Genomic DNA, 21,261 nt, shown 5'->3' with positions numbered 1-21,261 from the left:
ACTTACTTACAGAACACAAGGAGATTCAGGCAGTAAGAATTGAAAGGTGATCCTTGGGGGATAAAGTTCTGAACCTGATTTGCAAAGTGGTTATCGTGCCATTCCAGCCATTACTATGTATCCCAATTAGACCTGTGTAGGAGGGATTGTGCCCTGGTCAGTTTGTTTGTTTTATGACTTACACTGTTCCCCTTTAGCAGATGTTGTATTGGCTTTGATTTGGCCCCTCAAGGATTTTAATTTCAATTTCTATACCGTTAAACCCACGTCTAAAGATTTTACACAGCAATCACAAGGGTAATGTAAGTCATAAAGCAGGGGTCCATCTTGAGACTGATTTTATTTCCTTGGAAGAGGGTGGAGATTCTGTCCAGTGCATATTATCCAACCTGTGACAAAAGAGAGAGGTGGCTAATGGTCATAAATGTACTAGCCCACCCGCGTAGACTGTATACTCTCAGATTAACTGTATTTGCGATTTAAGACACACAATTTGTCAGAGACCTTGTTAAGAACATTAATATTGGCTGTAAGCTGAAGACAGCTACAGAAAGTTAGCAGAGCTGTCAGCCTACCAAACATTATATAAGATACAATAATAGTAATACACTATTTTTTAACAAAACCATTACAGAGTGCTTTGCAAAATACCGTTAGATATGTATGTTTATAAATAAAATGAAATGATACAAGGCCATTTACAAAATTAAAATAGAAATAAATAAAATGAGGAATAAGAAATAAGATGTAGTGGACAAGGACATAAACAATAAAGCAGTTAAAAGTGCTGACAAAATACTATTAAAAAAAATAGTTCTCAAGAATGTTTTAAGTGATGATGACACAGAATTTTCCAAACTGAGATCCTCAGGAAAAGGCATTTCAAAGTCGAGGGGCCATGTCCGTAAAGGCCCAACGACCGATAGTCATGAATCTGGACCTGGGAAAGGCAAGGAGAACCTGTCCTGAGCCCTCAGGCTGCATTCAGGCTCTGGCCCTTATGTTACCAAGGGCTGTAATTATGCATAAAGAATTCACTTGACTCTGCCACAGCCAGGAGTGCTGACACTGGCTCTATATGGTGTTCGTCCAAGCTTATACATCTTTATGCGGCTTGAGTGCCAAAATGAATAACGCTCATTTGTTATGCATTCATGCCACCTGCTACAGCTCACTTGGTTACATCCATGTCAGCTCAATAGCAGGTAGCCATACTTCTTCCTCTACACTGTTAAGTTTCTGCTGACTAGCTCTCTTATATAAACTGCTGAACAGTTAACTCATAGTACAACAAGGTCGTTGTTTTCTTTTTTCTTTTTTTCTTTTTTTTGGTACCGCAGTGTCCTCTAAAAGTTTGTGGCTGCTGTTTGCGGTAAATTGTGGAGGAGTGTTGATTTTCCTTTGTGGTACTCCTTTTAATTGGGGAAAAAAAGTTGTTAGAATTTTAAACACAAAAAATGAACCCTTACCCTCTCCTTTAACCACTTCTCCAGGCTGCTTTCTATAAATGATTGCTGTTTGTCAACTTGCCTGGTTAAATAATATAAAAAACAACATTCATCCATCCATTATCCAAACCGCTTATCCTGCTGTCAGGGTCGCGGGGATGCTGGAGCCTATCCCATCAGTCATTAGGCGGCAGGCGGGGAGACACCCTGGACAGGCCGCCAGGCCATCACAGGGCCTAAAACAAACAAACAAACAAACAAACAAAAACCCAAATGTGTCTCTTTTCCAGTAACAGTGGAATTTGAAGCAGTAGGCATGCATATGAAGTGCATGTCTTGGTTTGCTGTGGTTTGACTGGCTTTTTCACATCTTATTTAGATTTAACCCAAAATTTGCCTACTTTTAACAAAACTAAGAGCATCTCACAAGCTAGCTACTTTAGACATGAGCACACTAGCCACCATTAACATCTAATAAAATCATTTGATGTGTATCCCACCCTCTCTTTTCCACTCGTTATTGGTTGAGAATGTGCTATGGACTGAATCTCCCTCCGTTGTCTTGAGAGCATCTGACACGTTTGTCTTCCTCCCCACCTCTGGGGTGGGGGGAAACCTCCTTCCTCAAAGTCCTGTTTTTATCTGTAGCAGTTGCTTCCATTCTACCACCTACTGTGTGCCATTTGGTGTTTTTGGTTTGGTTTTTTATTTTTTATTTCGTATTTATATTTTTGCAATCATTCTGTCATGAGAAAGGAGGTATTCCTCTCTACCTCAAAGCCAAGATGAAGGCTTGGGTTGAGGAATGGTAACTCTTGCACCTCCTGCAAGCTGAGTCAAGGTAAATCCCATCCATTCTGTCATTGTGTGTTTGGTGTCAGTGGGGGTTACACATTGATCATCACCGATTGAAAGGGGGGGCAGCATCATTTTCATAGTGCTTTGTGGAATTCATTGCCTGGATCATGCTGGATGCCAAGGCTGCTGCTATGACACTAATTACATCTTAAATATCTCTTGAGTCCCTGTTCGCTTCCTTGGAACATTAAATTGGACTGCCAATCAATTTTAGCAGTGAGAGGATGAGGTTAGGTGGAAGAGTTGATTGATTCCAACTAATGCACAACGTTAATACAACACCGTGTCAGCGTTGGGTTGACGTTGATCATTATCTTGGAGTAGCTTTGGGCATTTTCATTTAACCAGTTGATCCTTTCAGAAGCAGTAATCACAAGCTTCCTGTGTATCGTTCCTTTTGTCCAAAACTCGTCCCCTGACAGATGGCGGGGCAGCTAACTTTGGCCTCAACTTCCTCACCTTCATCATCCTCTTCAACAACCTGATCCCAATCAGTCTCCTGGTCACTCTCGAGGTCATCAAGTTCATCCAGGCCTTTTTTATCAACTGGGTGAGTGAAATCATGAAATTAACATTGATTTGAATGAAAAAAACGATCTAAAGTTATGTTATTATTTACAGGCCACCAGGATATTCTCCCAACTTTGTTGACTTTACAGAACTATTGTCTAATATTTCCATGGACTTTGACTGTCTAGTTATAGCTGGTGACTTTAAAAAGCACTATGTAAATGCAGTGATTATTATTATTATATTCATATTGATTATTCTAATGACAATGGTGCTAAAGAACTCTGCTATTTTGGACATATTTGAACAGTCTTGGTATATGAAAGGGCCCAGTCATACTCGGAGGCATACTTTAGATTTTACTATCGTAAAAGTTCTCGAAATTTCTAATGTTTCTGTGATTGATTTTTCCTTATGGAACCACTTCTTTGTATTCTTTGATGTGCCATTTTTCCTGACATCCATATAAATTCAAATGCTGTTAAATGAATGAAATGAAAATACTAGTGCACTTTTAAAAAAATGCCATCTCTATGTTAAGTGACACAGTGGCGCAGTGGTTCGCACGGTCGCCTCACAGCAAGAAGGTCCTGGGTTCGAGCCCTAGGGTAGCAACCTTGGGGGTCGTCCTCTGTGTGGAGTTTGCATGTTCTCCCTGTGTCTGCATGGGTTTCCTCCAGGTGCTCTGGTTTCCTGTCACAGTACAAAGACATGTAGGTCAGGTGAATCGGACATACTAAGGTGCCCCTAGGTGTGTGGAATGTGTGTGTGTGTGTGGTGTGTATATGTCGGCCCTGTGTGATGGCCTGGCGGCCTGTGCCGCCTGCCGCTCAATGACTGCTGGGATAGGCTCCAGTATCCCCGTGACCCTGAGAGCAGGATAAGTGGTTCGGATAATGGATGAATGGATTTCTATGTTACCAACGCTCACATCCAAGTCGATAACTTGAATTCTAAAATTGTGAATGTTAAAGATGTCATTGCACCTGGTAAGCAGAAAGTACCATGGACAAATGCTGCTTCTGTAAAGGTCCAGAAAAGAAAAGGCCATAAAGCTGAACTCAAATGGCACAAACAAAACTACATGTTCATCACAACATATATAAAGAGAGCCTCCTTGCCTACAATTTATACTTGAAGAGTGCTAGAGAATCTTTTTTCCCCAATATCATTAACAATAACATTAATAATGCACGAACCTTATTTGCAAACTTTGATAGGCTGACAAATCCCCTGACACAAACACCCCCTGAACTCCTTTCTACCCATAAATGCAATGAGTTTGCATAATTTTTCACTGATAAAACTGAACACATTAGACAAGCCATCAATACACCCACGTCAAACAAAAATGTTGGAACACCACCATGTTTATATAAAAGTAATGTGGCAAGGATGATGCGATTTATTGCCATAGACTACAAAACTCTTGAGGAAACGGCGAGACAACTTAAGCCATCCACCTGCTGCCTCGGTGTGCTACCTATGAATTTTAAGAACCTTTTTGACTGCCTGGCATTAGACATACTGCGAATAGTTAACAGCTCTCTCCAATCAGGCAACTTTCCAAAAGCCTTGAAAACTGCAGACTGATAATCAAATTTAGCCTTCATACGTAAAATCATCAAGAACGTTGTCTTACAGCAAAGTACTTCTTAGTCTCAACTGGTTGCTATGACAACTTCCAATCAAGATTTTGATCCTTTCACAGCACTGAAACTGCTCTTATTAACATTATAAACCATATTTGTCTTAATGGCTTGATGCGTGCTCAATAATCCGGGTAAGGAAATCACAGAAAGTTGAATCAATTCATCTGGACATAACGTTTATTGGGAGAAATGTTTAATCAGAAAAGTCACTTAGATGAATGATGAAATGTTTCTCCCAATAAACGTTGTGTCCAGATGAACTGATTCAACTTTCTATGGTATTCATCTTAGCACTGACTCCAGCAAAATTTCAATACTGGTGTTATTCGATCTTAGAGCTGCATTCAACGCTGTTGACCACTCAATACTTTTGGACAGGTTGGAAAATTGGGTTGTTGAACAGCTGATGCACCCATATGTACCTTGCATTGTTGTGTTATTGGGTACTGTATATTATGTACACTCACCGGCCACTTTATTAGGCACACCTGTCCAACTGCTCGTTAACGCAAATTTCTAATCAGCCAATCACATGGCAGCAACTCAATGCATTTAGGCATGTAGACATGGTCAAGACGATCTGCTGCAGTTCAAACTGAGCATCAGAATGGGGAAGAAAGGTGATTTAAGTGACTTTGAACGTGGCATGGTTGTTGGTGCCAGACGGGCTGGTCTGAGTATTTCAGAAACTGCTGATCTACTGGGATTTTCACGCACAACCATCTCTAGGGTTTACAGAGAATGGTCCGAAAAAGAGAAAATATCCAGTGAGCGGCAGTTCTGTGGGCGAAAATGCCTTGTTGATGCCAGAGGTCAGAGGAGAATGGCCAGACTGGTTCGAGCTGATAGAAAGGCAACAGTAACTCAAATAACCACTCATTACAACCGAGGTATGCAGAAGAGCATCTCTGAACGCACAACACGTCGAACCTTGAGGCAGATGGGCTACAGCAGCAGAAGACCACACCGGGTGCCACTCCTGTCAGCTAAGAACAGGAAACTGAGGCTACAATTCGCACAGGCTCACCAAAATTGGAAAATTGAAGATTGGAAAAACGTTGCCTGGTCTGATGAGTCTCGATTTCTGCTGCGACATTTGGATGGTAGGGTCAGAATTTGGCGTCAACAACATGAAAGCATGGATCCATCCTGCCTTGTATCAACGGTTCAGGCTGGTGGTGGTGGTGTAATGGTGTGGGGGATATTTTCTTGGCACACTTTGGGCCCCTTAGTACCAATTGAGCATTGTGTCAACGCCACAGCCCACCTGAGTATTGTTGCTGATCATGTCCATCCCTTTATGACCACAGTGTTCCCATCTTCTGATGGCTACTTCCAGCAGGATAACGCGCCATGTCATAAAGCTCGAATCATCGCAGACTGGTTTCTTGAACATGACACTGAGTTCACTGTACTCAAATGGCCTCCACAGTCACCAGATCTCAATCCAATAGAGCACCTTTGGGATGTGGTGGACCGGGAGATTCGCATCATGGATGTGCAGCCGACAAATCTGCAGCAACTGCATGATGCTATCATGTCAATATGGACCAAACTCTCTGAGGAATGTTTCCAGTACCTTGTTGAATCTATGCCACGAAGGATTAAGGCAGTTCTGAAGGCAAAAGGGGGTCCAACCTGGTACTAGCAAGGTGTACCTAATAAAGTGGCCAGTGAGTGTATATGATTTATGAATTCACTGTGTACATAGTCTAGGTGTTTTTTTGGAATGACGTGACCCTGTGTTTCTTGGTCATTGTGTCCCTTCTGTTAAGGCAGAGAGAGCCAAGGCACAAGAATTTCATTTCATTATTTTATTCTAAATACTACATATGATAAAGTTTCAACTTGAACTTGTTTCTATTAGCAACTATGTATCTGAGCTAACTAACGTGACATGTGGAGTCCCCCAAGGTTCAATCATAGGCCCATCTCTATTCAATCTCTACATGCTCCCGCTAGGAAAAATTATGTAAAATAGCAATATTGCTCACCATAGTTACGTGGACAACACTCAAGTCTGTATAGCTCTATCACCAAATGACTATTGTTCTATAGATTTGCTGTGCCAATGCATTGAGTGAGTCAATGACCGGATGTACCAGAATTTCCTTCAGCTAAAAAAGAACAAAACTGAGATAATTATCTTCGGTGCCAAATAAGAAAGGCTAAAAGTTATCTCACACCTTTACTCCCTGTCTGTGAAAACCAAAAACTAAGCCAGAAAGCTTGGTGTTACTATAGATTCAGATCTAAATTTCTACAGCCACATCAAGTCAGTAACAAAATCAGCCTACTATCACCTTAAAAACTTCGCAAGACTTATAGGACTCATGTCCAAACAAGACTTAGAAAAACTTGTTCATGCCTTTATTACTGGTAGGTTAGATTATTTTAATGGCATCTTTTCAGGGCTCCCTAAAAAGAGCTCTTAGGAAGCTACAGCTTGTTCAGAATGCTGCTGCTGGAGTTCTAACAAAGACCAAAATATTTGAACACATTACACCAATTCTCATATCCCTACATTTGCTCCCTGTGTGTCAGAGAATTGATTTCAACATACTGCTGTTCATCTACAAATCACAAAATGATGGTTTAGGGCCAAAATACATCACCGAAATGCTTTTACAGTAAAGACCCCTCTAGACCCCTCAGGACATCTGGGACCGGTCTGTTAACTGTCCCCAGAGTCAAGTCAAAACATAGAGAAGCAGCATTTAGCTACTATGCAACAAATAATTGGAATAAACTTCCAGAAAGTTTGAGACTTGCTGCAACACTGACTACTTTTCATCCAAATTAAAAACGTTTATGTTCACCTTTGCTTTCTGCAAACCTTGCACTTTTGACTTTTGCTAAGCTGTAAACCTTGACCTACCTACATTTTAAATGTATTCCTTTATGCTTTAATTTAAATGATCAAGTATGTCTTGATCTATTCTTTAATTTAAATGTCTTTTATGCATTCTTTTTAAATCATTTTTATTGTATATGTTTTTTTTTATATGAAGCACATTGAGTCTGCCTCGTGTATGAAATGTGCTATATAAATAAAGTTGCCTTGCCTAAATTTCAGCAAATATATTGACAGACTTAACTTGATGATGGAATATAGTTCCTTTTAGAACTTTTTTAATCAATAATAAATAATTTAAAGGTGTAGACAGCAAATTCACAGCAAAATTACCTCTAAAAAGTGATGTGAAGTGTTGTAGTTGACACCTCTAAGCATTTTACATTTATCACCCCTAGCAATGAGGTCAGTTCTAGCTTTTGGTTAACTGCTTAATGTTCTTCCAAGATTTTTCATTCATTTATTTTGTAAATGATGTTATTAGCAAGATTTTTTTTTCTCTAGTATTCAGCTCCATTCTCAGTTGATTTCTAAGAAATGTCTTATCCAAGGCCCCAGTTTGTTCAGCATTTTCTCAAGGGAAACGTGGGGACTTGGGGCCTAATTGAAGTGAGGCATACGTATTTTTTTTCCCTGACTCCTGTTATTTTTTTACAACTGATTGGACTTTTATTTTGATGTATTTTTTCCTTGGATAAGTTATTTATTTATTCATCTATTACGAAAAAGTTTTTGAGTAGAGAATTTGGTTTTGATCTTCTTTGTGATTGGTTTTAGGACACAGATATGCTCTATGAGCCTACCAACACACCTGCCATGGCTCGCACCTCCAACCTGAATGAAGAATTAGGCCAGGTAATACACTTGTTTACTCACTGAATCCCACATTATATTTGACCATATTTGCATCCCAGATCAGCCCCCCCCCCCAAAATAAAAAAAATGTAGAGCTGCATTTTTAAAAGCAGTTATGCTATAAGCCAAAATAACATTGAGTCACACTTTAGTTGTCACATCTGTGCTGCTGGTATGTGCTGAAACACAGTTTCTGTCTCTCAACATTTGAAACATAGGTTGTTGCTGCCTTCTACTAAAACGAACTCTGTTTGAGACATACGTGTCATGGCCTAGCCTGAATGACACAGAGAGCTGAGATTTACTGTTGCTCTTTGTCCCCAACCCCCACCCCTGCTCTTGCAGGTGAAATACATTTTCTCTGACAAGACAGGGACCCTGACCTGCAACGTAATGCAGTTTAAGAAGTGTACCATAGCTGGCGTAGCCTACGGGTAAGTCTCCACTCCCCACCCCACCCCCTCTGTTTACCTCCTTGTCCCCATCCCTCTTTTCCTTCCGTTCTTTGCTTCTCAAGCATTGCCTCTCCCATCACCTCTATTAGATGCCGAGTGTGCATCAGAGTACATCTGGCATTCTTGTCTCCTCCCTTGCCTCCTCATTAGCAGCTGCATCAGTGCTCTTCTCAACACAGACTATAAATAAAATGCGGACAGACATTTGCAAGCAAAGGCACTTTCATCTCTCCTTCTCAGGCATTCCGTTATAGTTTGTCTTTTAACAGTGTGAAAACTGGCCAGACTTTTCAACATTTACTTTTGCAATGCCCTCAAGATCTGTTTTACAACTGGTTACAAATGTGAGAAAAGTTGTTCAGAAAAATGTTCAGAAAGCTAATTTAGAATTGAGGTTAGCATTGCAGGACCTATTTGCTCACAAACAAAACAAAATTAGGTTAGGATAATGAATATGGGCAACATGGCCGATGGGGAATCTGGGGAGAATAGCCAGACTCTTACTCACCGATTCCTGTAACATTGTCACACATTTCAGTGTAAGAGTTTATCCTGTTATAGTCTTACATTTATTTACTTTAGCATTTAATGGATTTGTTCCATAAATGTGCTGTCATTTCATGTGTGTGCAGCAATAATTAGCCTCACTGTATGCAGATGGAGGGGAAAAGAGAGACCTGAGGAACAGAGAGTATCTTTACACAACCAGTGCGAGCAATGGCGTGACAGTACATGATTAATCCCATTAGGATTCAATTAAAAACATGATTGATGAAGTGGAGGCTGAAGGACATGAGAGCAGTTTATCTGGAAATCCCTGTACTCAGGCGCTCATTACACTGTGGTTGCGAGCGCAGTGAGGACGTTGACGACTCATTGTTGATCCCCAACTTTAGAGTGTAAAATTAGTACTTAAATGGTGATAAATGCACTTGCAGACCATGGCTGATATGTCACTCTTTTTGTCAAGCATTATCGCTGTTAAGGCTCTATTAGGTATTCTGCCTGTAGTGTTACGTCTCGCCGCTCCACACCCGCTCTGCAGTGTAACCTTGGCCAAGGCTCAACGTCTCCCCGCTCCACACCCGCTCTGCAGTGTAAGCGTACCCGGAGCTCTGCCAACTCCACCTGATGCCTGTTTCCTCGTTACCCCTCCACTCACCTGTTGGCAATCACCTCCCTATATCTGGCTGTGTCACTCTCAGCTTGTTGCCAGTTCGTGCCGTTCCCTGGGAGAGTACTTGTGCTTGTCCTGCTCATCGAAGTTTGTTTACTTACCTGGATCTTCCCTGGAGATTTCTCTGTTGGACCTTCCTCGTTGCTCCCCTTCCCCTGTGCGCTGCTTTCCGTTTACGAAGAGGATTTCTTCACTCCAGCGTTGCTGTGATTTTCCGTTCTCCTTTGGTATCCTCCTGTTTACCCCCCCCTCCTGCCTGGATTAAGGGCCGACTCCACTGTTCCCGGATTAAAGGGCGACTCCACGGTTCCCGGCTTAAAGGTGGACTTCGCGTTTCCTGGTGAGAGTGGACTTCCTGAGTTTTCTCTTCAATAAATTAGCCTGTTGGTCCCGCTATATTGTGCCTTCTGTGTTTGTGCCCTTGGGGTCGGGTGCAAACCCTAACAGTACGAACTGGCCATGACGACCCCAGCCAGCACAGACGGCACACCCACAGCCAATCCGGTGCAAGCAGCCCTAGTAAAACAAATTCAGATTACCAACGCCCATTCCCAGCAATTACAAGAGGCTTCGGTTGCTGTGCAGGGTCTCCAGTCTCAAGTTCAACCCCTGCAAGCTTCTGTGGAAGCTTTAGCTGTCCAGCAGGCGGCGATGGCGAGTCAGCAGGCAGAGATCATGCAACAACTGCAGACCATTTCAGCAGCTCTTGCCAACCAGCAGCAGAACCAGCCTGTACCGCCAGCAAGTGCGCCCCCTGTGGCCGCCGCTCCAGTAGATCCTCCGGTTCCTGTTTATTTACCCCGTGGAACCATCATTACCAGTCCACGCCCATTTGACGGTAACTTTGAAACTTGCTCTACCTTCATTATGCAGTGTGAGCTTGTTTTCACACACCAGCCCACCGTGTTCTCCAGTGATGCTGTTAAGATCGCTTACGTGACCAACCTGCTCAGTGGTCGAGCAGCGCAGTGGGCTACGTCTTCTTGGTCCATGGGGGCCAGCTACTGTAACTCTTATAGAGACTTTGTCGCAGAGCTACGTAAGGTTTTCCACCATCCGGTAAGCGGTCGGGATTCTGACTCACGACTGAATAACATCCAGCAGGGCGGCGCCAGCGTCACAGATTACTCCGTCGACTTCCGCCTGGCTGCCGCTGAGAGCGGATGGAATGACCAGGCCCTGCGTGCCACTTTTCGTAGAGGATTGAGCGAGGCGGTGAAGGATCAACTTGCTACCCGAGAAGAACCCTCATCTCTGGATGACCTCATTGCTCTCGCTATCCGCATTGATGGACGTATCCGGGAGAGAAAGCGTGAGAAGGCCTTGCGTGGAACTTCCTTCAATCCCAGAACTACCTCTGCGTCAGACCGAACCGCTGTTCCCGTTTCCCCGGCCAATCCCTCCTCTGACTCTTTCGCGACAACGCCACCTGGGGATGTAGAAGAGCGGATGGAGGTAGGACGTGCTAGACTTACTCCTGCTGAACGGGAGAGCCGATTCAAGGCAGGTCTTTGCCTGTACTGTGGTCTTAAGGGGCACCGACTCCGCGACTGTCCCTCACGGCCAAAAGATTAGGCTTACCAGGACCAAGGGAGATCCTAGTAAGCCGCCTTTCCTTCTCCCGTGGGTCCGAATCTCGCGGCCATCTTGTTCCTATTGCTTTAGTCTGGGCGGGCCAGAGACTTTCCCTTGGAGCCCTGATTGATTCCGGAGCAGATGATAGTTTTATGGACCTTGACTTTGCCTCGCAGGCAGACATTCCCCTTGAGTCTCTTGGGACCCCCATTGATGCGTTTGCCTTGGATGACCGGAGATTAGCCTGTATCACACAGCGGACCGTCCCCGTTACTCTCACCGTTGCAGGTAACCACACAGAGACAATGCAATTTTACATCATACGTTCCCCGCTTAATCCAGTTATCTTGGGACGCCCCTGGCTCAGACACCATGAACCCCACATCTCTTGGTCCACAGGCACAGTCCTTGGATGGGGCTCTACTTGCCATGCCCAATGCCTTCGTGCAGCTCCTAGTGCTACGCCTTTGAGCTCGCCTACTCCCCTGCCTCCTGATCTCTCCTCCGTGCCCCCTGTGTATCATGACCTTGGTGAGGTATTTAGCAAGACCCGTGCTAAGTCACTCCCGCCTCACCGCCCGTATGATTGCGCCATTGATCTCCGTCCTGGGGCTACTCTTCCCAGTAGCCGCCTCTACAACTTGTCACTCCCTGAGAAGGCGGCCATGGATGAGTACATCACCGAGTCCCTTGCTGCAGGTCTCATCAAGCCCTCGTCTTCCTCTGTTGCTGCAGGGTTCTTTTTTGTGAAGAAGAAGGACGGGGGACTTCGACCTTGTATTGACTACCGGCAACTGAACGCAATCACCATTAAGAACAAGTACCCGCTTCCACTTATGAGTTCGACTTTTGAGCCTCTCTCACAGGCGACCATCTTCACCAAGCTAGACCTGAGGAGCTCTTACCACCTCGTGCGAATCAGGGAAGGCGATGAGTGGAAGACCGCCTTCAAAACACCCCGAGGCCACTATGAGTACTTGGTGATGCCGTTCGGACTCACAAACGCACCAGCAGTGTTTCAGGCGTTTATGAACGACGTACTCCGTGACATGTTGGATGTGTTTGTCGTCGTTTACCTGGACGACATCCTCATTTTCTCCCAGTCTCTTGAGGAACACGTCCAGCATGTTCGCAGGGTACTGGAGCGCCTCCTCCAGAACCAACTCTACGTCAAGGCGGAGAAGTGCCTGTTTCACTCCCCCTCTGTGGATTACTTGGGATTCATCGTAGAGAAGGGACGGACCAGAGCAGATCCCCGCAAGGTCCAGACAGTGGTGGACTGGCCGGAACCTACCAACCGTAAGGAGCTGCAGAGTTTTCTAGGGTTCGCAAATTTCTACCGGAGATTCATTCGCAACTACAGCCAGCTGGCAGAACCGCTTACTGCGTTGACCTCCCCAGCCAAACCCTTCATCTGGTCTCCTGCTGCCAGCTCTGCTTTCCAAGTCCTCAAGACAAGGTTCACCTCGGCCCCAGTGCTGCTCCATCCTGACCCCAAGAGACAATTCGTGGTAGAGGTTGATGCCTCGGATTCAGGCGTAGGGGGGGGTGCTCTCCCAGCGGTCGGCTGAGGACCAGAAACTCCATCCTTGCGCCTTTTTCTCCCGCCGATTTCTGCCGGCCGAGCAGAATTATGACGTTGGAAACCGGGAGTTACTGGCTGTAGTGGCTGCTCTGGAGGAATGGCGCCACTGGCTCGAGGGCGCTGAGCACCCGTTTCTCATCTGGACGGACCACAAGAACTTGACTCACCTGAGGGCAGCCAAACGTCTCAACAGTCGTCAGGCTCGGTGGGCTGGCTTCCTTAGTCGTTTCAACTATGTTCTGACTTACCGTCCTGGGACACGCAACGTAAAGGCTGACATCCTGTCTCGGCTACACCCGAAGGAAGGCGCGTTTGAAGAGCCTGAACCCATCCTCCCTGCGGCTAGAGTGGTCGGTGTGGTCACTTTTGGTCTTGAGTCGGCTGTTCGCACTGCCCAACGTGCTCAACCCGCTCCGAGTAACGTGCCACCCCGTCGCCTCTTCGTCCCAGATGCTGTTCGGTCTCGAGTTCTTCAGTGGGGTCATAGCAGTCGTTTCTCCTGTCACCCAGGAGTTAGTCGTACCCAGTCGTTCATCGCTCGGCGCTTCTGGTGGCCAACTATGCGGGAGGATGTCAAGAGCTTTGTAGCGGCCTGCACTGTTTGCGCCCGCAGCAAGGCCTCTCACCAGGCGCCATCTGGTCTGTTGCAGCCACTCCCTATCCCTAGCCGCCCCTGGTCTCACGTGGCTTTGGATTTCGTTTCCGGACTACCACCTTCTCGGGGAAACACTGTGGTTCTCACCGTCATAGACCGTTTCAGCAAGGGCGTCCATCTGATAGCCCTTCCCAAACGTCCTTCGGCTGCTGAGACCGCGGACCTCTTGATGCAACATGTCTTCCGGCTTCATGGCCTGCCATCAGATGTAGTCTCCGATAGAGGTCCTCAGTTCACCTCACAAGTGTGGCGTGCATTTTGTAAAGGCATCGGAGCCACAGTAAGTCTGTCTTCGGGCTACCACCCCCAAACAAATGGTCAGACCGAGAGGGCAAACCAGAGCATGGAGACAGCGTTGCGTTGTGTATGTAACAGCAAGCCCTCCACCTGGAGTGACTACCTACCGTGGGTAGAGTACGCCACCAAGTCCCTGGTCAGCTCTGCATCTGGACTTTCTCCATTCGAGGCATCCCTGGGGTATCAACCTCCCCTGTTCGACCCACAGCAGGATGAAGTGGCCGTTCCCTCCGTACAGCTCCACTTGCGACGCTGTCAGCGTGTCTGGAGGACCATCCGGACAGCACTGCTCAAGGCTGGGGAGCGCGCTCGCAGAGGGGCTGACCGGCGACGTACCCCTGCGCCGGAGTACAAGAAGGGACAGAGGGTCTGGCTGTCCACGAAGGACGTTCCCCTCCAGACAACCGACAAGAAACTCTCGCCCCGCTTCATTGGTCCTTTTGAAGTCCAGAAAGTCCTGAGCCCGGCAGCTGTTCGGCTGAAGCTGCCTTCCTCCATGCACATTCATCCTGTCTTCCACGTCTCTCGAGTTAAGCCCGTCTCCAGCAGTCCTCTTATGCCCCCGGTTCCTGAGCCTCCGCCTCCGGAATTTGTAGATGGTCATCCTCAATGGAAGGTCCGCCGGCTGCTTAAAGTCCGGCGCTGCGGCCACGGGTTCCAGTATCTCGCGGACTGGGCAGGTTATGGACCTGAGGAGCGCAGTTGGATTTCGCGGAAGCTCATTATGGATCCCTCTCTCCTCGCCGACTTCTACCGTGCCCACCCGGGGGCGCCAGGTCAGTCGCCAGGTGGCTCCCGTAGAGGGGGGGGTACTGTTACGTCTCGCCGCTCCACACCCGCTCTGCAGTGTAACCTTGGCCAAGGCTCAACGTCTCCCCGCTCCACACCCGCTCTGCAGTGTAAGCGTACCCGGAGCTCTGCCAACTCCACCTGATGCCTGTTTCCTCGTTACCCCTCCACTCACCTGTTGGCAATCACCTCCCTATATCTGGCTGTGTCACTCTCAGCTTGTTGCCAGTTCGTGCCGTTCCCTGGGAGAGTACTTGTGCTTGTCCTGCTCATCGAAGTTTGTTTACTTACCTGGATCTTCCCTGGAGATTTCTCTGTTGGACCTTCCTCGTTGCTCCCCTTCCCCTGTGCGCTGCTTTCCGTTTACGAAGAGGATTTCTTCACTCCAGCGTTGCTGTGATTTTCCGTTCTCCTTTGGTATCCTCCTGTTTACCCCCCCCTCCTGCCTGGATTAAGGGCCGACTCCACTGTTCCCGGATTAAAGGGCGACTCCACGGTTCCCGGCTTAAAGGTGGACTTCGCGTTTCCTGGTGAGAGTGGACTTCCTGAGTTTTCTCTTCAATAAATTAGCCTGTTGGTCCCGCTATATTGTGCCTTCTGTGTTTGTGCCCTTGGGGTCGGGTGCAAACCCTAACATGTAGTTTCTTAAGAGCCTCGTTTTGGTGTGTAAAATGTGCTTTGTTTACATATTTTTCTCCTTCCTCTGCTCAGTGGGGACTCATACTCTTGCGAACAGGGAAGAGACATATTTCTTTCCAGCCTTTATCCCAAATAGAGATATCTGCCTTTGAATCTCTAGAATGAGCAATTCCCTCTTATAGTACTATTAAATATGAATGAGTATTCCATTGCAGGGAAGGGAAAGGGAGCTTCTAATGAGGTGAGCCACTTTTGATGATCCTTTCATTTGGTGCCGTCTCCCCCTCTTAGGACTGGCAGATCCTAAAGTTGCTGCATGGGTTAGTTTAAAAATTAAGTCTAGCCTTGATTACCGAAAATCTACTAGACCACTCAAAATTAGTAACATCATCAGATTCATCATCAGATTTGATGTTATAGTTTGAAAGTAGTGCTAATGGCATTTAGTGTTTTGACACCTTTTTGACTGCTTTGCCTTGTAAGTCCAGAGAATATTACCTCTTTTCCATAGTTGTGCTGAGGCCATAATGAGGCCACTGTGCGCTAGGATGAGTTGTGGGCACAGTTATCATTTGAGTTTCCACTAGCGTTGGTGCTGAAATCAGGACTAGGAAGTCTCACAGGAAATTACAATGACTGCAACAAATGAATGCTTACATGGTGTCCATTTACATAATGCACATGCGACGCTGGCACCAGTGTTTCCTCCACTGACCGTGACAAGCGTGCAGACATTTTTTATTTGTTCTGTTTTTATTATGTTTCATAAGTTACTCGACGTTAATGTTGTTGGCATTCCAGTGTCTTCTTCTTCTTCTTTCGGCTTGTTCCCTGTTTCCCAGGGGTCGCCACAGCGGAATCGACAGTTTCCATCGGTGCCCTGTGAGGGCACAACACCGATGGCGGTCTTGTCAATCCGCATAATGATCTGGCAAGATTTTACGTCGGATGCCCTTCCTGACACCACTAACCCTATGGACGGGGGCACAGGTAAAGCGCTGGATGCCATCCCAGTATTCATGGACCTCCGCTTAGTCTTCTTCTTCTTCTTTCGGCTTGTTCCCTGTTTCCCAGGGGTCGCCACAGCGGAATCGACAGTTTCCATCGGTGCCCTGTGAGGGCACAACACCGATGGTGGTCTTGTCAATCCGCATAATGATCTGGCAAGATTTTACGTCGGATGCCCTTCCTGACACAACCACTAACCCTATGGACGGGGGCACAGGTAAAGTGCTGGATGCCATCCCAGTATTCATGGACCTCCGCTTAGTAATATGCTTAAATTCAGCGGGTTGTCTCGTCTGATCTGAGGTCGTAGTCCGATCGTGGATGGCGTGCGTGCGTGCGTGGCTGGCTGGTGCACGGCAGCTGCCTTTGCTCTCTCGGCGCTCATGGAAACACCGACCCGCACGCGTAACGCGGTCAGCGGCGAAACACAGTCCAAGACCGTCGCGTCCACCGGCTGCCACTGCCGACTCATGCGGGACCAGGCGAAGGCAGGTGTGGGTGTGGGACAACGGAGCATAGAGGGGGGGCTACACTGAAAACGACACGGTCTTCACTTGTGAGGGACGAAAGCGCGGAGGCTTGCGACACCCCAGCCGCGGGTGGGAGAGGTGACCCTCTCCTTCCCGATTGATGGCAAAGCGACGCTCAGACAGGCGTGGCCCCGAACCCGGGGCCGCAAGGTGCGTTCGAAGTGTCGATGATCAATGTGTCCTGCAATTCACATCACTTCTCGCAGCTAGCTGCGTTCTTCATCGACGCACGAGCCGAGTGATCCACCGCTAAGAGTTGTCGTACGCTTCACTTTCAAGTGTCCACGTTGGACAGCACTCATCCGAACACGCGCCATGTTTCAAAGAGAAAAACACACTCCGGGCGCTCCGCCGCGCTCCCGGCCTTGCCGCAGCGCGTGGAGGCATTAAACCCCCCGCGAGAGTCAGGTACCCGGAGGCGCACGGAGGGGACGTCAGGGCGAGGCGCCCCGCACCACGCTTTGTTTCATGGTTCCCAGAGTAGCACCGGAGATGGGGGACCCCACCGCACAGCCAACGGCGCCCAGAGTCATGTCATTGTTGCCGCCCTTGGGTGAACTCCGCAAGACCGAAGGAACCGGCCACCCGAACGCCGGCAAAGCTGGCCGGTGGAGGCCCTCCGAAAGCGGATTAAGTCAGCCCATCGATCATGTTGGCTTTCCTGTGTATTTTCTAATATTAAGATGTTAAAAACAAACAATAAAGCTTATAATGATGATCAATCATTAATCAATCATAATTCATCATAATCAATGCACAGGTAGTTTCTCCATCATGAATGGTGAAGTGCACATCAGACTTATTTCTGTTTATCCATGATGTATGTTAAGATAATTTTTGTATGGAGACTTTTACCAGTCTCATACTCTTCCTGTGGACCTTTATTCTTTTCCAGTGGACTATTTTCATGAGGAAAACGTTGGGAAACGGAGGCAGGATGGCGTAGTTGTTAATCCTAGTAGTAGTTCATAGATTGGCTCTCTCTTATCCTGGGTTTGACCCCTCTTACCATAATATTCTTTGGCATACCAGCGATAAAATAAACGGAACCCCTATTTGCTCCTGGATGACTCTTGCCTCCAACTCATGGGCAAAAAGCTGATTTTCCTTTTGATAAATGGGTTGTTTGTTCATAAACATTTATTTGCTTTTTCACAGCACCCACATGTCACATCCTTTTTGTGTACATTACTGAATTATCAATGTTATGTTTGAAAGCAAAAATACAAATGGGCTTATTTGAATACAGTTGAGGAGTGTCTTCCTTGTACAGTTGTGTGTGATGTGTAGTTTGGTGCCAGCACTCCCCCATCCCTCCATCCTCTCTCACATTGCCTCCCACCTGTCCTCCTTACCACAAATTAAGTGCTCTGTAATTAATAAAGCAATCCCTATGGATGCAGACAATAATTAATTCTACTGAATGGGAGTCCAAATCTCTTAGAGAGACATAGGTTATAGAAAAGCCCCAGCTAGTTTGGCTAGATCAGAGGGAAAGCATATTTATTAGATGTGCTCGAGTGGTTTCACTCAAAAAAACAAACAAAGTAAAAACAAACAAAGTGTGACGTTAATTCCAAGCATTTTCTCACTGAATAACGTAGCATAGTGAACGTGTAACCTACAACGAATGGAGTTTGTTCGATATGCCTTACAACATATTTGACTGAAGTCTCTCCCACCTGATTGGTTTGCTTTAAATGCAGATGCCAAAATCATTGCTTGAGTTCACTCAAGGTACTCTGGCCTGAGGCCCAGAATGATATTGAGGCAGTCTGAATCAAAAGGCGAGCCAGAGTGTTCAGTGAAGCACGGTGTCTGGTCAGTTCCTGCTCCCTCTCATAGTACAATTAACAAAAGCCCATGCTGCATTTAGCCTGCCAGAGCAGAGATGTGAAAATAATGTAGTGCCTCATCTTGGAACAGTGTGCGCTCTGACCACATTTAGATTTTCCAACAAGGAGGGACTTGGCAGCTACGAAATGGTGTGCGCCTGCGCGCACGCACACACACATGCACGCACGCACACACACACGCACACACACACACACACACACACACACACACACACACACACACACACACACACACACACACACACACACACACAAGATCTAGGGCTGACTGCCGAGACCCATTTCTCCACTTGCCTGATGAGTAACTAGAGTGGAAGACATCTCATTTGAATAATATTGAATGTTTCCCAGATATCAACCTTTTCCTCCAAGCTTGCATCTGCCTCCACCATGCCTCAGCTTCAACTCTTTCTTCACATGAGCAAATATTCATCCACTTTCTTTACTCTTCTGATAATCATTTTCAAAAAGGCAATATGTATGGGGTTATATATCTGTTATCAGATGGATAATTGTAATATATATATATTAAACACCCAATTAGTTGCTGTCAAATTGTTTTATAATGTAATTCAATATATTTTAACATCCTAAAAGGTCACAACAACTTATATTTAAGTTATAATTTCATGAATGTGGCCTTGATAATGTCTTTAAGTAATATGTTAAACGCTGCATTAAGCAATATTTTTGAGATGAGCAGTGATTCAAATGACTCCCTGTAATGTGAAAGGAACACTTGTTCCACTGATCACACTGGGAATCAGCACCCCTGTCTATAGTTTTCCTTAACCAAAGATGGGCTTTCCCAGCAATATCAGTTCAGTTTTGAAAAAATCTGAACCGTATGATGGTACCTCCCCTCCTGCTATAAAACTGCGCTTGCAACTCACAATTTGAGAACACATAGAACAATAACATAGAAATATACTTGGCATTATCAAATTTTTTGGGCTAAAATGTTGGCAAACAACTGTGTACTTGCACATCCAGAAGAAATATAGTGGTATAATTTTTGACTCAAAAAATGTATTGCAAGCATGTTGTTTGTTAAGATTCAGCCACCGTGGACAGGACAGCGGGTGTGAGTGTCTTAGCTGTAAGTGTATTTTGAATCTCTGTAGCGCTACCATCTGGCATCCTATGGTCAGAAAAATCACTAAATGCAGGTTTAAGCATTTAGGTGTTATGGGTAGGGCTGCTTCTAACAATTATTTTGATTGTCCACAAATCTGATGATTATTACAACTAATAAATTGACTAATATGACAATTATCATGATTAATTGACTAATCGACTTTTAGCTTGAGATGCTGGTTGTAACAGGCATGCCCTGTCAGTTAACAAAAAAAAAAGACAAAGAAGCCCATGAAAATGGAGGAAAGCCTCATGCTGATTTCCTCCAATGATGTCAGCAGCATGACGTTACAGGGTTTGGCTCTCACGATGAATGAAATGTTCTCACATAATCGTGTAGTTTTTTTTATGTTTACGTCAATGTAGCGAATTCAGGGGGTAGTCGGGAATCGAGCCCGGGTTTCCCGGAGCATGGGGGGTGACTGTGCTGACCAGTCAACTAAAGGGTCTGACCCATTAGCCAAGGGCTAGCAAGTCAAGTCACCCGCAGTTGTTACACTACCCCCCTCCTTCGGGAAGCGTGTCCCCATGCTTCAGCGTATCAGCTCCCTCACGCCTCTGGGCACACATACTTCCGATGGCCTCACTGTCTCACCATCCCACTTCTGACACCAATGTAGCGAGAATTCAGGGGGCAGCCAGAAATCGAACCTATGTAACCTGGACCACGAGGGACTGTGCTAACCAGTCAAGTAAAGTATCGGACCTGTTAGTTGAAGTAGGAAAACACCCCAATTTTGACAAAAGTTGGAGGGAAAAGTGTTCGAATAATAAAAAGAATTGAAATAGCAATTTACAAACCCCAATTCCAATGAAGTTGGGACGTTGTGTAAAACGTAAATAAAAACAGAATACAATGATTTGCAAATCCTTTTCGACCTATATTCAATTGAATACACTACAAAGACAAGATGTTTAATGTTCAAACTGATAAACTTGGTTTTTTTGCAAATTTTCACTCATTTTGAATTTGATGTCTGCAACACGATCCAAAGAAGCTGGGACAGGGGCATGTTCACCACTGTGTTACATCACCTTTCCTTTTAACAACACTCAAGAAGCGTTTGGGAACTGAGGACACTAATTGTTGAAGCTTTGTAGGTGAAAATTCTTTCCCATTCTTGCTTGATGTACAACTTCAGTTGCTCAACAGTCCGGGGTCTCCGTTGTCGTATTTTGCGCTTCGTAATGTGCCACACATTTTCAATGGGAGACAGGTCTGGACTGCAGGCAGGCCAGTCTAGTACCCGCACTCTTTTACTACGAAGCCCCGCTGTTGTAACACGTGCAGAATGTGGCTTGGCATTGTCTTGCTGAAATAAGCAGGGACGTCCCTGAAAAAGACGTCGCTTGGATGGCAGCATACGTTGCTCCAAAACCT

The 21,261-nt window shown here is 45.9% G+C and overlaps 1 protein-coding gene and 1 non-coding gene across 2 annotated transcripts in view; one reads left to right on the top strand and one right to left on the bottom strand.

Moving 5' to 3' along the window:
* The window catches only part of atp8a1 (ATPase phospholipid transporting 8A1), a 218,356-nt gene that overhangs the window by 92,125 nt on the left and 104,970 nt on the right, over positions 1-21,261 (top strand). Inside the window, exons 12-14 of the mRNA XM_056274219.1 lie at positions 2,729-2,856; positions 8,100-8,177; positions 8,523-8,611. Of these exons, the coding sequence (XP_056130194.1) occupies positions 2,729-2,856; positions 8,100-8,177; positions 8,523-8,611 (295 nt within the window). The remainder of the gene's footprint in view (positions 1-2,728; positions 2,857-8,099; positions 8,178-8,522; positions 8,612-21,261) is intronic.
* On the bottom strand, positions 16,997-17,145 carry LOC130127376 (5.8S ribosomal RNA). The gene has a single exon (XR_008811811.1). It is a non-coding gene; the product is annotated as a 5.8S ribosomal RNA (ribosomal RNA).

Source organism: Lampris incognitus, chromosome 1 (assembly GCF_029633865.1).
Source record: "Lampris incognitus isolate fLamInc1 chromosome 1, fLamInc1.hap2, whole genome shotgun sequence".
Classification (NCBI taxonomy): domain Eukaryota; kingdom Metazoa; phylum Chordata; class Actinopteri; order Lampriformes; family Lampridae; genus Lampris; species Lampris incognitus.
This window is presented reverse-complemented; position numbering and strand designations above follow the sequence as displayed.